Below are 14,316 nucleotides of genomic sequence, written 5' to 3' on the forward strand. Positions count from 1 at the left end.
CGGGTATAAGGCTTATGAATGATCAGAAATATCTTGCTTGCAGGGTTTTGTAAGAGCAGCAAATGTGATTCCTTGATGGACAACACCATTACCAGGTCCTGCCCATCAAATGTTCGACATAAGTCCCCCACACGTCTGCCTTAGTTTTGTACAGCCTGTACAGCCCTGATTCATGGTTAAGTGGGTGTTTTCGACATGTTAGAAGAGAATTCATAGGTTAAGAGAGACACTGTAAATTTGGTAAGAGTTTGGTGGGAATCTGAATTGTTCTGTTGCCGAGAAAATAAGGAAGAGTCTTGCTTGCTTCCATGTTTTTAGTAATGAACGGAAGAGATTTTACAGGACTCAAGTTGAAACTCTTCCCGTTGATTAAGACTGTAACCATGCAGATGCTTTCAATCTAGACCGTTAAATTCAAATTTGTAAACACCAAAACTAGTCATAAAAATCCAAGGTGACCAAACTTGTGGTACGAAAACCCCACTCAAATGTTGGGATCCATTAAAACTCCATCGTAAACAAAATTGGTACAAAAACCCCAAATTTTTAAAAATTGATACAAATACCCCAAATTTAAATGTTGGTTTAATCATAAAATTTGATGAAACCAAAATAAAATTTGGGGTTTTTGTGTTAATTTTGTTTTGATGGAGTTTTTGTGTTACTTTTGTTTTGATGGATTTTATGTGAAAGGATGGTGACACCTCTGGTGTTATAACTCGCGGACCATTTGTAAACGGAAATTTGTAATGGCAAATGTGTAAATTATTTCACTAATGGAAGTTGACAGATATTAACAGCTTGACTCTTTGACCGCTTTGACTAACTGGACTACGACCCAAATGCTATAACGGATAAACTTAAGACCCAAACACTAAATAGTATCAAAATTTAGTGTTTGGAAACTTTGGGCCCAAACTTAGAATCCCCTTTGATGTCCATCACCAATTTAGAACTACCGAGATTGAAATTTTAATCACCGAAAATACAAATCGATAAATATAATCGATCTCATTTCTAGATCTGTTTGTTCTTGGTCTGGCGGCGATGGAGATATTAATACTGGATGTTGCAGTTGTTATGGTGGTGTTGGTGGTGCGATTAGGAAGGAAGTGCTGGTGGCGATCGAGATGGTGGTGTTGGGTTTAGGGCAGAGGAAGACATTGTAGCGGTCATGTTTCTTCTGATAGCTTTGTAGGAAAAATAAAGAAAAAGAAATGAAAGAAGTAAAAGGTTAAAATAGGAATTCAACTAAATATTGTTTGTTTGAACTTATTTTGTACCCTCAGTGGTGTTTGTGCAAATCTCACCAATACTGAGGGTATTTATAACATTCCACTATTATTTAGTAAAGCAGTTCAAAAAATAGAATTGGAACTGATGTACTTGCCTATCAATTTTTTGAAAGTGATGCTAATATGCCATGAAGGTGGACATGGGGGTGCGAAGAAGAAAGACTGGTGTCTCTCGATTTTTGCATGGCCGGCAGAGCTCAGTAATAGATTTATATAGCTTTTTGTATACGACTCACCACATTCTCAAAAAAAGGTCGTCCTTCTGAAATTTGGATTGTCGACGTGTAGTGAACGATAAATTTTTTTCTTTCTCCAGTCTAGTTTAATGAGTTCCTCCAAATATCGAGGCAATTGCCCTTATTTGTCCACTGAAAAATTTCCAAAAACCTAAGTAAAATAACGCTAAAATTCAAAAACAAAGGAAACCATATAGTTTAATCCAGCATCTCATCTAGAATTACTAGTTAGTCCTGACTTATTCAACGAAATACAAATTAGTCATTTTTTTTTTGAAACTAGTATAGCACGCATGGGAGATGCGCCTGCCGGTACATTCGTTTCGTAATTTTGTTATCTCCGTGCCGTAATAAACAGTCAAAGTCAACACTCAGTCAACGATCAACGCCAAGTGTTGAAAACTCATTTCATGTTAATGTTCATAAATAATCACAACTAAACTTGAATTTTTCATTTAATAATAATTTTTCAATCATAAATGTCCTTTTACATCAATAATTTGTATTCGTAACTCGGATTTTTCTAAGATAGAAAGACTTCTTTATACATAACGTTTTTCATGTACGTCCCCTTCTTCTTTGCAATTGTGCCTTTAGCGACTAATACTTTCGTGTTGCTACTTGATACTCCTCTCGAGAGAGCAACGTACAGTTGACCATGACTGAACACATGCTCAGGAAAAAAGATGCCCGTGTTTTCGATCGTCTGCCCTTGCGCTTTGTTGACTGTAAAGAAAAAACACAAACAGATCGCAAACTGTTTACGCTTAAACTTGTATGGGATATTCAGATTCTCAGGTGGCTCCAGTGACATCTTGTGAATGAAGACTCGTGTACCAATGTAATTACCACTAATAATAACAACATCAATACAGTTTGGGAAGAACTCTTTGATTATTAACCTGGTACCATTACATAGACCATTTTTTGCATCAACATTCCGCAACAACATAATGGGCGCACCGATCTTCAATTTCAAAATGTGTGATGGCAAACCTCCAGGAGCGTTGTTGTTTAGATATTCTTGTTGGTAAAGGCAGTGAGTATCGTCATCCAGTGAATCAAGTGAGTAGAATAGAACCTCTTTTCCAGGAAAGATGTTAAGTACTCGGTCATTAAGCTTCTCAACGTACTCGTTCAATGGTGTGATCAATGCCCTATTGACCATGTAGTCTACGTCTCTGGCATTTTCCACCGAGTTTGGAAATGGAACATCTATAAGCTGAGACAAAGAAGCATCACTATCCCATGGTATGACCATCTCTTCCGGAACCTTTATCATCTCATTAGAAACGCAAGGTTCATCCCCGTCACCAACACGAATCAAAAACTCAGAATAAGATGCATCCTCGACTGCACGCATGTTCTTCTTCAGATGCAAAACATGTACATTTTTCAACAAATGTGGCATTTTAAGAATGTAATATAACTCAATATCATTTCGAAATACTAAGTATCACAGATCAATATAAAAAAAAATTCGGTCTTAAAAGAAACAAAAAATGCAATGTACCTGCTAAGGCATGCACCGACTGTCTGTCCCCTTGTATTCCTTGGAATCACTGGTAGTACCTGGCGGAAATCATCTCCCATGATTAGAATCTTTCCACCAAATGGTTCCGCAATCCCTGTGATATCTGTCATCGTCCGATCAAATTCTTCCAAAGAGTAGCGATGCGCCATCGTAGCTTCATCCCACATAAGGACGGTAGCACGCCTCAAAAGTTTAGCTTCCTCGGTTTGCTTCTTCGTACGACACGTTGAAGTTGATGTCGGTGTCATCGGAAGCTGAAACCTCGAGTGTGATGTCCTCCCACCAGGTATCATGGTAGCAGCTATTCCAGACGTGGTTGTTGCTAACGCAATACCACCATTTTCCCGGACAGTCGCCAGAATAGAACGATAAAGATAGGTGTTCCTAGTACCTCCCGGACCATCTATGAAGAAGACTTTACTTTCCTTTCTCTCAATTGCTCCCATGATTGTATCGTAGGCCCTAGACTGGTCTTCGTTTAACTTTTGGACAGAAGACAGGTCTTCGTCGAGTACAGGAATTGACACCTCCTCTTGATCAGGCTCAAATTCTCAACTTCCTCAACCAATGTGCCAACAATTGGTGGTAGATCATACATAGATATATCTTTATCGTTCTTCTTAAGTATCAAATTCAACTCACGAAGAAGAGGATCTGATAAGAATGTCGAGCTTGTATTGCTTGAACTCGAGTAATCCTCGACCATGATGTTGAAAAATTCATCCCATAATTCTCTCACGCCCGTCGGATTACAAAAGTGCAAGATGGAAGCGAATTGTCTTCTCAGAGCATACGGCATCTTGACTGTTGCTGCTTCAGCCAAAGACGCTCTCGCACTCTGATCATTTTCTAAGAGTTCAAGTTTTTCGGCACCTCTCTTGAATATTCGGCATCTCTCTCCATCAATAAACAATATATCATCAAAAGAAGTCAGACCTCTTACGTGGTTCAGAATGTGCCTTAAGAACTACACCTCTCCTGCACATGAAGGTATTGTATAAACCTTCCCTATCGCCTTCTGTGTACCTCGTCTCCTTCTCCACTCTTTTGTTGTTGTATCCCAATAGTAGAATTCAGGAAATTCACGGTAAAACAAATTTCTCGCTCGAGGATCGCGAGCATTTGTCACAAAGAACTCTATCAAAGTTGTTTTCAATTCCTTTCATCAGAAAAAATTTCATCTAATGTTTGGTAATCATAGTACTAACGCTTTGTTGATTGGGATGGTGTATTTGTAATATCACTACCGAAGGATATACCTTGGAAAGAGGAAATCTAAAGATCTTCCACATTGCCTCTTGTGCACAAACCCATCTTGCATTTTTATACCTTGTTATCTCGGCATGGTCCACTGGTTGTACTCCAAAAGACACATAATCCGGACCCTTATACACATACTTATAAAGATACTTAACACTCTACACACTGCTATAAATTTCCACGTTTATATGACAATCATACTTTTGTAATAGCCAAGGGTTATAAGGCACAACCATCCTATTATCTACTTCAAAACTCTCACTCTTGCGTATGCGTCGTCTATCATTACGTCTCTTCTAAACAGGGTAAGGCATCTTTTCCTTGCACAATACACTCTGAAAACTGTTTCGTAAAGTTTCTATTACATTTACCATCTCTCATGCACTTACTACCACATGGACCGTGAATCATCCACTTTTTCACACACTCGTGTAGTTCTGGCTCTTCGTTAGGGTTTGGTATTTCTGCTCTCACTATCTTATCATAATCATCGGGACCTTGTAGTTTGTCTTACTCACTCAAAATAATTAACATATGAACATGAGGCAGACCTCTTTTTTGAAACTCAACAACATGCACATGGGCAGCTACTCTGCCAAATATTGACTTGGTAAAAAGATCTACCTTTAGCTCTTCAAGCTTTGCGCCAAACACCCTTGTAGTAAGATCAGGTCTATCCGCTGCACATTGACCCGGCCCCAGGTTAGACACGATTTCATCCCAAAGTTGGTTGAAAGTCATTGTAATGAACAAATCAGGCTTCCCATACTTTTGTACCAGCGCCATTGCATCCTGATACCGCTGGTACATGTCATGGGGGCTGCCCATGTATGAGGAAGGAAGCACTTTCCTTTGACCAAGATTCTCTGTCATGAAACAAACAAAACATATTTCAGATTTCAAGGAAGTACTTTCCTTTTAACTGTTTTTCATTATCCTATAAAATTTCACAGGGCTTAATGAAGAATAATATGAATGTAGCAAGGCTTAATTGGAAATGGGCCAAAAAAGAAAGTGATTATCTATTAACTTACTTGCACTGGTTTCGCCGGCCATTCGTGCATCTTGTAGACCTTGATGTAATTCAACTCTTATCTCCTTTTGATGATCCCATAACCATCTAAGTCTACACGAATAAATCTTCACCCAGTTATCCACAGCATATTGTTGTAGTAGTCTTCCACCTCGAAGAAGAAGCGACGCGTCGTCCCTTTGAATCTGTCAAACAATAGCAACAACAAATATATAAATTATTTATATTATTTGTGTCAACATAATATGTGTAAATCCAATTGTAAAGCGTAGTTATTAAACATTTATATCATATATACCTGTAGCATGTAGGAGTAGTACTCGAGGCATGTAAATTGTCTGCCGTTTTCATCCATACTATTCTGATCCCATCCATAACTCCCATATGGTAGCAAAAGCGGATATTGGAGAGGATCATAACAACCCGATGTTTCATTGATAAATAGTAGCTTTCCTTCCGTTGTTCAGATTACAATGTCTCGCTCTCTAGGTTTGGCAGACCCATCTCCTTCAGCTACAATTGCAGCGACTTGTGAAACAGTTGGAAGCGTGTACTGCTTCTCGGTTGCAGGTTGCTCTTTAATCACCGACCTGCACCTTTGGATGTATTATCGTTCTGCAAGCGTCCTGATTACATGCATGAACCTATTATGTGTATCCAGAATTATCCTCAACTTCTCCATCACTTCTCTTCTTATATCGTTACCACCTACTTCCATCCTCTAATCAATCTCGTTATCTGTATCATAAATATACATTTGTATATATCTGGGACGAACTATTGTTGGAGGATATGTTTCATTTTCAACCACATGAGGTAGAAGACTGCCTATTCTATGGTAGATATCACCTTGACACGAAATGTATACACGCCTTCTCTATTATCAGCTAATTCTCTGTCATAATTCACCCCAATTGATGTTAATGAGAAACACTGATTGTAGCGACATATGTACCTCCGAAAGTGTTTCCCTACTTCCGTTTGATCTTCATACATCTCCAAAAGCTCAATAGGGGATGGAACAAACGGTAAAACAACTTTCCCATTTGAACAACAAACAACAAAATCTAGTAGACTAGATGTAACCTGCTCGAGGTAACAAACTTTTAATAATCTATATATTAAGTTTGTGAAAAATTATACTCCCTCCGTCCTAGTTTAGATGCCAAAATAGGATTTTGCACAAAGATTAAGAAACACAAAGAAAATAGTTTTTTTTTCCATAATTACCCTAGTTTAGTATTTAATGTTCCCAGTTTTTTTTATATCTAGGTTTTTGTTGTTTAGTTGGAAAAATTCAAATTAGAGGAAATATATAGAGAAAAGTATTTAAGAATGTGTCTTGAAAATTGAAATACACAATTCTCCATGTTATGGCATGATTCTAAGTTAGGGGCAAATCAGGATAAAAGGTGGAAAAATATGAAATATAGCAAGTATTTTAGGACCAAAAAAATCCCTAATTTTAGCATCTAAACTAGGACGGAGGGAGTATCTTACTGTAGTGTGGGCGCTAATTCCTTAGTGATGCTTTAAAAGGGTAATGCCCTTAAATGAAGTGGAGGAACATGCTGTATGTAATCTTAATTCTTTTCTTTAATGTCAATTTTGTTCATCTGGCTCGGATTACTCAGCTTGTTTTAGACTCTCTTGGTTGTATATGTTGATAACACCCTTAATTCCCTTTACCTTTGTCGCGTTAAGCATGTTTGATATGCCCACTAGATTCTCTACCAGTGGGTACCTTACCATTTAACTCTGATTAGATTCTTACCAAGTTTTTTGACCTATGTATGGTTTTATTTTTGTGTTGTGGCTTAGAGCAGTGGAGCTTGGATCATTGAAAGGTAGGAAGATGTAAAGAAGAAGGCAATTGGACTTGGACGTGTTGTTTAATCCTTTTACTGGTAAAACACTATCACTAAATTGGAATTCCAAAATTTGTTATGCCAGGAGATAAATATGGATCGTGTGCAATAAAGTTATTATTTTTTGTGTATCTAGTGGTAGGTAGTTTTATTTCACGGAACCATCTATATTAAGCTCAAAATCATGCCATTTGATTATATTTGTTTGATGAGCCTCATTATTTTGTTATTAGGCTTTGTAATGAGTATGTTTGATTGTTGCTTTCTTTGTAAGCTCTTTATTAAGTCAGTCCTGTAAATTCAGCTTGACTTTTTATTTCTTTTTATTAATAAAAAGCAAAAAAAAAATAAAAAAAAAAATTATATTTGTTTGTTAATATGGACTAGGGTTATATGTGCTGGATTTTGTTTGTAGCAGTCGCTGGGTACTGTATGCCGGTGTGCGAGCATATAGATCTTGTTAGAAATGAAAATGAATTTATGAGGCTTGTCTGAGCTCTGTATGCATCATGTTTTGGAACTGGCCTGTGTCGAAGTATGCTTGGAAATGAAACACAATAAAGGAAGTATACAAAGGGGTTTTGGTCTAATCTCAAATGTATGCCTGTGTATATTGTGTCTGGTGTTGATAAAATATAGCATTTCATTGGTTGTACTGACTAGATGAGTAGTATTAAGTATTATCCTTTAGTTTTAACGATGAAACAATGGATTCGATATTTTAAGTTTTTTTGTACCCACTCATCCAAGTGGTTGTATGTTAAATACGATAAAATGCAATATACCTAACGGATGTGTGAATTAGGGTTGCACTGTTGCACTCTGGCTACTGGGGATATCCATTTGTTTCTTAGATAAACATCCGAAATGTTTTATTATGAAGTTCCAGTTGTGCCAGACATTGTATGCGAAGGTCATTAGATAGCAGCACATGAGAAGTTAGGAACTAAATTTCCATTGAATGCTTCATTGATTTGGTTATGATTATGTCCAATCATTTAAAGGAAATCTCATTTTCATTTACATAATAACAAACTCATAAGCTTACCCTTTTTCTTAAGATCGTTGGTCACTTGGTATATGGAGTAACCTTAATTTGTGTTGTCAATACCTGTAATTACAATTTAAAAGACTCTCTTGGTATTTGAGTTTGTAAGTCTAAGATTTGTATAGTGTCTAACTGGTGGTGATCTTTGCTAGTATTTTTAGTGTCCTGGTGGTAGTGGGCACAATAAATCTGTAAGACCTCCCTTTAAGATTTAAAAACTCGTGTTTACTTGGGTTGAATGGTATCTAGATGAGACGGTGGCTTATGACTTGCTTAATAAAATTGGGTCCGTTTCAGGACAATGCGGTATTACGAATAGAACATGTGGGATTTTTTCTCGGCCACGCAATGTATGTTGACACAGATATATCTATCCATGAATATCTTATGCTAGGTTCTCATTGGTTGTTGATTTTGAACACCACAAATTCAAGAATCCATGGGGTTTTTTATCGGCCATGCAATGTATGTTGACGCATATATTTTGTCTACATAATGAATTGGATAGGGACTGTGACTGATACAAATCTGAATGTGATTTACTTATTTTTTTTCTCAGTATCAGGGAAAAGTTTCTTTTCGTTTTTTGCAATACCATTTATTCTTTTTGATATTTCTGTAGGAGGAAATGGAGGGAGTAGAGATCCAAGCTAGACGACTAGGTTTTGATATTGTGCTACAAGGACGACATAATGCTTTTTCCCAAGTGCAAGGAAGAGATAAATGGAGTTGTGTTTGTTGCCTAGGCAATTGTATAAAGCCAAAGAAATATTGGAGTGAAGAATCATCCACCAATCCTACCACTGACCCAAATGCTGAAGTTTTGAACCTTAGACAACTTCCGGAGAATTCTGTTGCAGAACATCAAGCAGCAATGCAATGGATAACTGATTTGGAGGCACTTCTTGCGCATGATGAACTAGGAACTACCAACACAGCTTATGAGGCAGCCTTGATTAGGATTGGAGAGAGGCAGAACTAAGGTAAACTGAGTTGCTTCACTAAGTTATTTCTTTAAAACTTTGAACCTGCCATGTAAATTTTTGTGACACTAATGCTTAATGGATTTATATGTTACAGAAAATACAAGACTGTTACCCCATCGACTAATGCAGAGATCATGAACAGTCCATGAATGAAAGATCTTGGTGCACATAGATATAACTCTGGCGACTCAGGTGCTTTTTTTTTTTGAATATAAGGGAACGGGATGGTCTTTTTTTTCATGTTATTAGGTGTGTTATTAACATATGTCCCAAACTTTCCACGGGAATTTTGGATGTTGATAATCTTAGTTACCAGCTTTTTGAACTTTTTGGGTCTTGTTCTGTAGCCCAGATTTATCTTTTTTAAACAGTTAAACATGTTATTGTCAGATATGTAAGTTTATATGGTGCATCAATGTAAAACTTTGTTATGAATGGTATAATATTTTGGTTCATTGTGAATGAGGCGAGTTTCTAGTTCAGTGTGAATGGTATAAGTTTTTTTATTTTTGTATGAATACTTAAGATTTTTGAGAATTCTGTAATTCCGAGTATGTGAAATCCGGCATCGGAGAACAGTAACCGGCGACTGGTATCAATGTCGGCATAAAAACCCGGCGACGGCTGCGGTTGTCGGAAATTTCCGACGGCGGCAGGGAAACACTTTATTGACGGTTTGACCAAACGCCACAAATAGAATAACTATTCCTGACGGTTGACTAAACGTCACAAATGATCTCAAACCATCACAAAAAACATTTGTGACCCCAGTAGTAACGACGGATTGTGGGCCGTCACAAATATGTTTTTGTGACGGTCTTTTTAATATTTGTGACGGTTATTTGTTATTTGTGACGGTTTAAGGATCATATGAAACTCCATATGATTTATAGAAAGGTAGATGACCTTCTTATGAATGCGTCAAAGTGTGGGGGTGTTTGACTAAGATTATCATTCCTCTTCCTAAAAGAACTAGATAGAAACCAAAAATGTTGATTGTGTCCTCATATAGGGTATGCTGAGTATACTTATACATGTAGATTTTTTGGTTGTGCGTTCTGATTTTTCAGACTTTGCTGTGATTTTTCTGACTTTGGTATGAAGATTATTACGGAATCTGGGGATGCTGAGTTCTTTGAACATGTTTATTCTTAAACTGGTACCTCTTTAGAAATGTGTTTTTGATCCTCTAGATTTATTTTCAAATAGTCAAAACTTATCTTAAAGGAAGATGAAGTTCAGGTTGAACCTAAGAGGAGTAAAACAATTAGACTTGAGACTTCTTATGAAGCCGACTTCATAACATTCCTAGCTTAGTCTGAGCCCCATACTTGTAAATAAGCCTTGTCATCTACTGAAACCCCATTATGATAAGAAGCTTCATTTAGTGAAATGGACTCAGTCCGTCGAAACCAGACTTGGGAGTTTGCTAGTTTACCTCTAGGGAGTAAGACCATGGGATGTAAATGACTTTTAAGAGGAAACGTTAGGTAGATGGAATCGTGGAAAAATATTAGGATAAGATGGTATCTAAAGGCTATAAACTAAAAGAAGGTGTAGATTTCCTTGATTCTTATTCACTTGTGACGAGAATTACTTCTATCGAGATGCTAATTGATATTTCTTCCATAAACAACCTGAAGATACATCCGATGGATGTTAAAGTAGCTTTTGTAAAATCGTGAATCAGATAAAAAAAATTACATAGACCAACCTGAGGACTTTGTAGTGAAAGGTTATGGTTTATAAAATAAGCACGTAAACAGTGACATGGAAAATTTGATCATGCGATTTACAAATAACTGGTTAAGGATGCATGTGTGATTGTATGCTTGTATGTTGATGATATGCTTATACTTGATACAAACATATATGTGATTAATTCCACTAAAAACATGCACTAAATGAGAAAATTGACTTGAAAGACTTAGACCGTTTTGATGTAATCTTAGGGATGAGGATTAGAAGATAATCAAAACATTCATAGTCTTAGTCATTCTCACTATGTTGAATTGTGCTTAAGAGATACAATCAGTCTGATTGTAACCCTGCTTATACTCCGAACGATTATTCTTGTAGACTCAAGAAAAATAAGGTTAGTGGAGTATCTTAACATGAATACGCAAGAGTTATAGGATGTCTGATGAATTTAATGAACTGTAAGATTCCTGAAATTTCTCATATTGTGATTAAGTTAGGTAGATATAATTGTAGCCCAGAGCAAGAGTATTCAGATGCACTGAGTAGAGTATTATGGTACCTAAAATACTATATTACCTTTTATTTGATTTATGAAAGATATCTTGTTGTCCTTGAGGGACTTTATGATGCAAACTGGATAGTTGACTCAGAGGAGTATAAGTCTACTAGTGGATATGGTTTCACTCTAGCATGAGGGTTTGCTTTTGGAAGATTTCCAAACAAACATATATTGCTCAATTCATTATGGAATCTGAGAGTATTGCATTAGATAAAGAACGAGAAGGGTTCGAGTGCCTAAGATGCTTTTTAGAAGACATTCCTCTCTGGCACAGGCCTGTGCCAGCTATATCTATACATTGCGTTAGCCAAGATATAATAGCTAAATCTAAAAATTAAGTAATCTCAATCTGTGTTATTTCCATTGATTGGATAAAGTCCAAGGAGAAAATCGCGCAACCTAGGACGATAGATTTATCCAAAGAGATAGTTAGAAATACATCGAGGGGGATGGGGCTTAAGCTCATAAATTAAACTTTCCATGAAGGATACTCAACCTTGCTGACTGGAGATCTCAAGATCAAGGTTTCGAATGAAACAACTAATTTGTGGTGGGTAAAGGTAAACGCTATCAGAGAATTTCATTCTATGTCCCTTCCCTACGGTGTAGACGTGATAGTGTGACTGCATGTGAAGGATGAATTTTAAGAAGTCTTAATGAGTTCTGAATGAGGAAGTGGGGCCATTTTCTATGAGAATATGATCTTTGATTCTCTTGATCATTCTGAGAAATAGGATATGTCCAGGGCCAAATTGGACAAAACTGCACGAGCTTGGCACCAACCTTGGAGATATCATCTATGGTTGTTATCGCGAATTACATCAAACGCTAGCAGTTCAAGATATAGTTCACTGTCTCTAGCAAGTAATTCCGGTAATATCTCACTAAGCAAAGGTTCAAGACCTCATGGACACATCTGCCTAAAATGGCATTTCCTACGTTTTTTTTTATATATGATTTTTATTTTTGATTATTTTGGTATTAATGGAACTTAGGACCTAAGGGTCACTAAGGGTTCACTAGTTCATGCTTTTTCACTTTGGTGAAAGATACCTTTAGTCTCACCATGGGAGAATTAAATATGAAAGCTCTTTATACTATTATGATTTGTGCAATCCATAGTATGACCTTGGGGTCAACACACTTTTGTGTGAAGGAGAGGACGTTGAAATGACTAGTATGATTTTAAAACACTTGCACGATCCGTCTGTCTGTTCAGCCAGTTCGGTCGTGGGATTAGGGTGTTGATTTACCAAGAGAAATATGTGTTATTCATGTTTTACTGAATTTTCATTCATGTGGGGGATTGTTGGAAAACGATTACTAAAAAATGATTTTTAAGGTTTTAATAAAATTATAATTTATTGTTTTCTTTTGTGAATGAAAAACTTATTAGTCCCACATTGTGGAGTTTCCACGTTTTAGTTGTTTTAAGAGACTATATAAGCATTTTATTCCCACATCGGGGAGTTTTTCTTCTTACGTTGTATTTGTCAATTATATAAATAAATTCACTACTTTTGTAAAATATATGGGAAAGGGGTTGCTCTATATTTTAGGGGCACCTCTAAGGGAAAATATTTTATAGCGTTTCTTAAGCGTTCGCGATTTTCCTTAACGGTTTTTTCGGAGTTGCCAAGCTCAAGTTGAGCATCTACTACATATGCTAGTAGTAGGTGTAGTAGGGTGTTTTGTCCTGGAGATATCCGTCCTGTAAGGGCTATAGCGTCACTCTTGAGTGTAGTCGGGCGCTAATGTATTAAGGGCAACGTGTTGAACACGTGACTCACTCTGTTTTTCCAAAGTTTTGTCTTGTTGTTGTTGTGGAGATATGGGAAGCTCGTTTGTTTCGTCAATCAATCACTTCCATTATAAAGGATCTAAGGATCAATAACTTTTGCTTATTTGATTTTTCTTTATTTTGATTATTGCACCCAAAAATCTTAAGCCATTAGAAGTTTGTAATAATCTTATGGATGTTAATTATGGAGTGAAAAACAAAAAACGAATTTTTGGTCAGCTGTAGATTTTCGAATTTATCTCTCAACCTAGAAGGAATTTAGACTAACTATTTTGACAAAACATAGTGAACATCCTGATAGTTACCCATGTAAAATTTCATAATTTTTGGAGTTGTAAAAGTATTTTTTTGATATTTTACAAACAGAGAAACGTTTCTGAAAAATTCTGATGGGCAGAAATTTGTTGTTAACTAAAGTAGTTTTTATGGGGTAACCATGAGTTTTTTGATACGATGGTTCAAACGAAGTTTGTAAATATAGATATTATCTTCAAAACTCATATTTTATCTTCCACTTCGGAACTAAGGTTTGTGAGATGTGGTGTATTAGGTGATTGGGAAATTACCGTGTCCGTGGTCAGAGTATAAACGAAGATTTGACATGAAATTGAAAAGGAACATGACTACCAGGCGCATGTGGATGAACACAAATCTTCCAAAGCTGACAAAGGCGAGAACATCAAACACAACTCTAAGCGTAGTCCTTATCCGAAAGATATGTTTCGTAAAACTTAATCCGGCATTATTTTAATTAAGGGTGATTGGTCATACGGCAGTAAAGTGTAGACAACATAAAACCTTAATAAGTAGAAATTTACTGCTAATTTAGTTGAAACAAATTAGAACGAGTTCATTGACATGATGTCGGAATTTATTTTAATAACCAATGTGATAGACTGGTGGGTGGACTCTGGAGCCACTAAGTATGTTTGTTGAAACAGAGACCTGTTCACCTCTTATCAGAGGATAAGGGATGTTGAGTAACTCATATGCGA

The 14,316-nt window shown here is 36.6% G+C and overlaps 1 protein-coding gene across 1 annotated transcript; it reads right to left on the reverse strand.

Annotated features, from left to right (window-relative positions):
• Nucleotides 1-2,054: 2,054 nt before the first annotated feature.
• On the reverse strand, nt 2,055-3,511 carry LOC113329858 (ATP-dependent DNA helicase PIF1-like). The gene is made up of 2 exons (XM_026576682.1): nt 3,104-3,511; nt 2,055-2,900 (listed from the first exon to the last, which is right to left on the reverse strand). Exons 1-2 carry the CDS (start codon nt 3,509-3,511, stop codon nt 2,055-2,057), a joined length of 1,254 nt encoding a protein of 417 aa, XP_026432467.1.
• Between the last annotated feature and the right edge of the window lie 10,805 nt (nt 3,512-14,316).

This window comes from Papaver somniferum, unplaced genomic scaffold, assembly GCF_003573695.1.
Source record: "Papaver somniferum cultivar HN1 unplaced genomic scaffold, ASM357369v1 unplaced-scaffold_117, whole genome shotgun sequence".
NCBI classification, from domain to species: domain Eukaryota; kingdom Viridiplantae; phylum Streptophyta; class Magnoliopsida; order Ranunculales; family Papaveraceae; genus Papaver; species Papaver somniferum.

What these genes read in the sequence shown, in the direction of transcription:
- LOC113329858 (XM_026576682.1), bottom strand. Translation starts at nt 3,511, where the DNA reads ATGGGAGCAATTGAGAGAAAGGAAAGTAAAGTCTTCTTCATAGATGGT. An exon ending in TGGGAGATGATTTCCGCCAG is followed by an intron (nt 2,901 to 3,103) that starts GTACTACCAGTG and finishes TTGCATCTGAAG; the next exon opens with AAGAACATGCGTGCAGTCGA.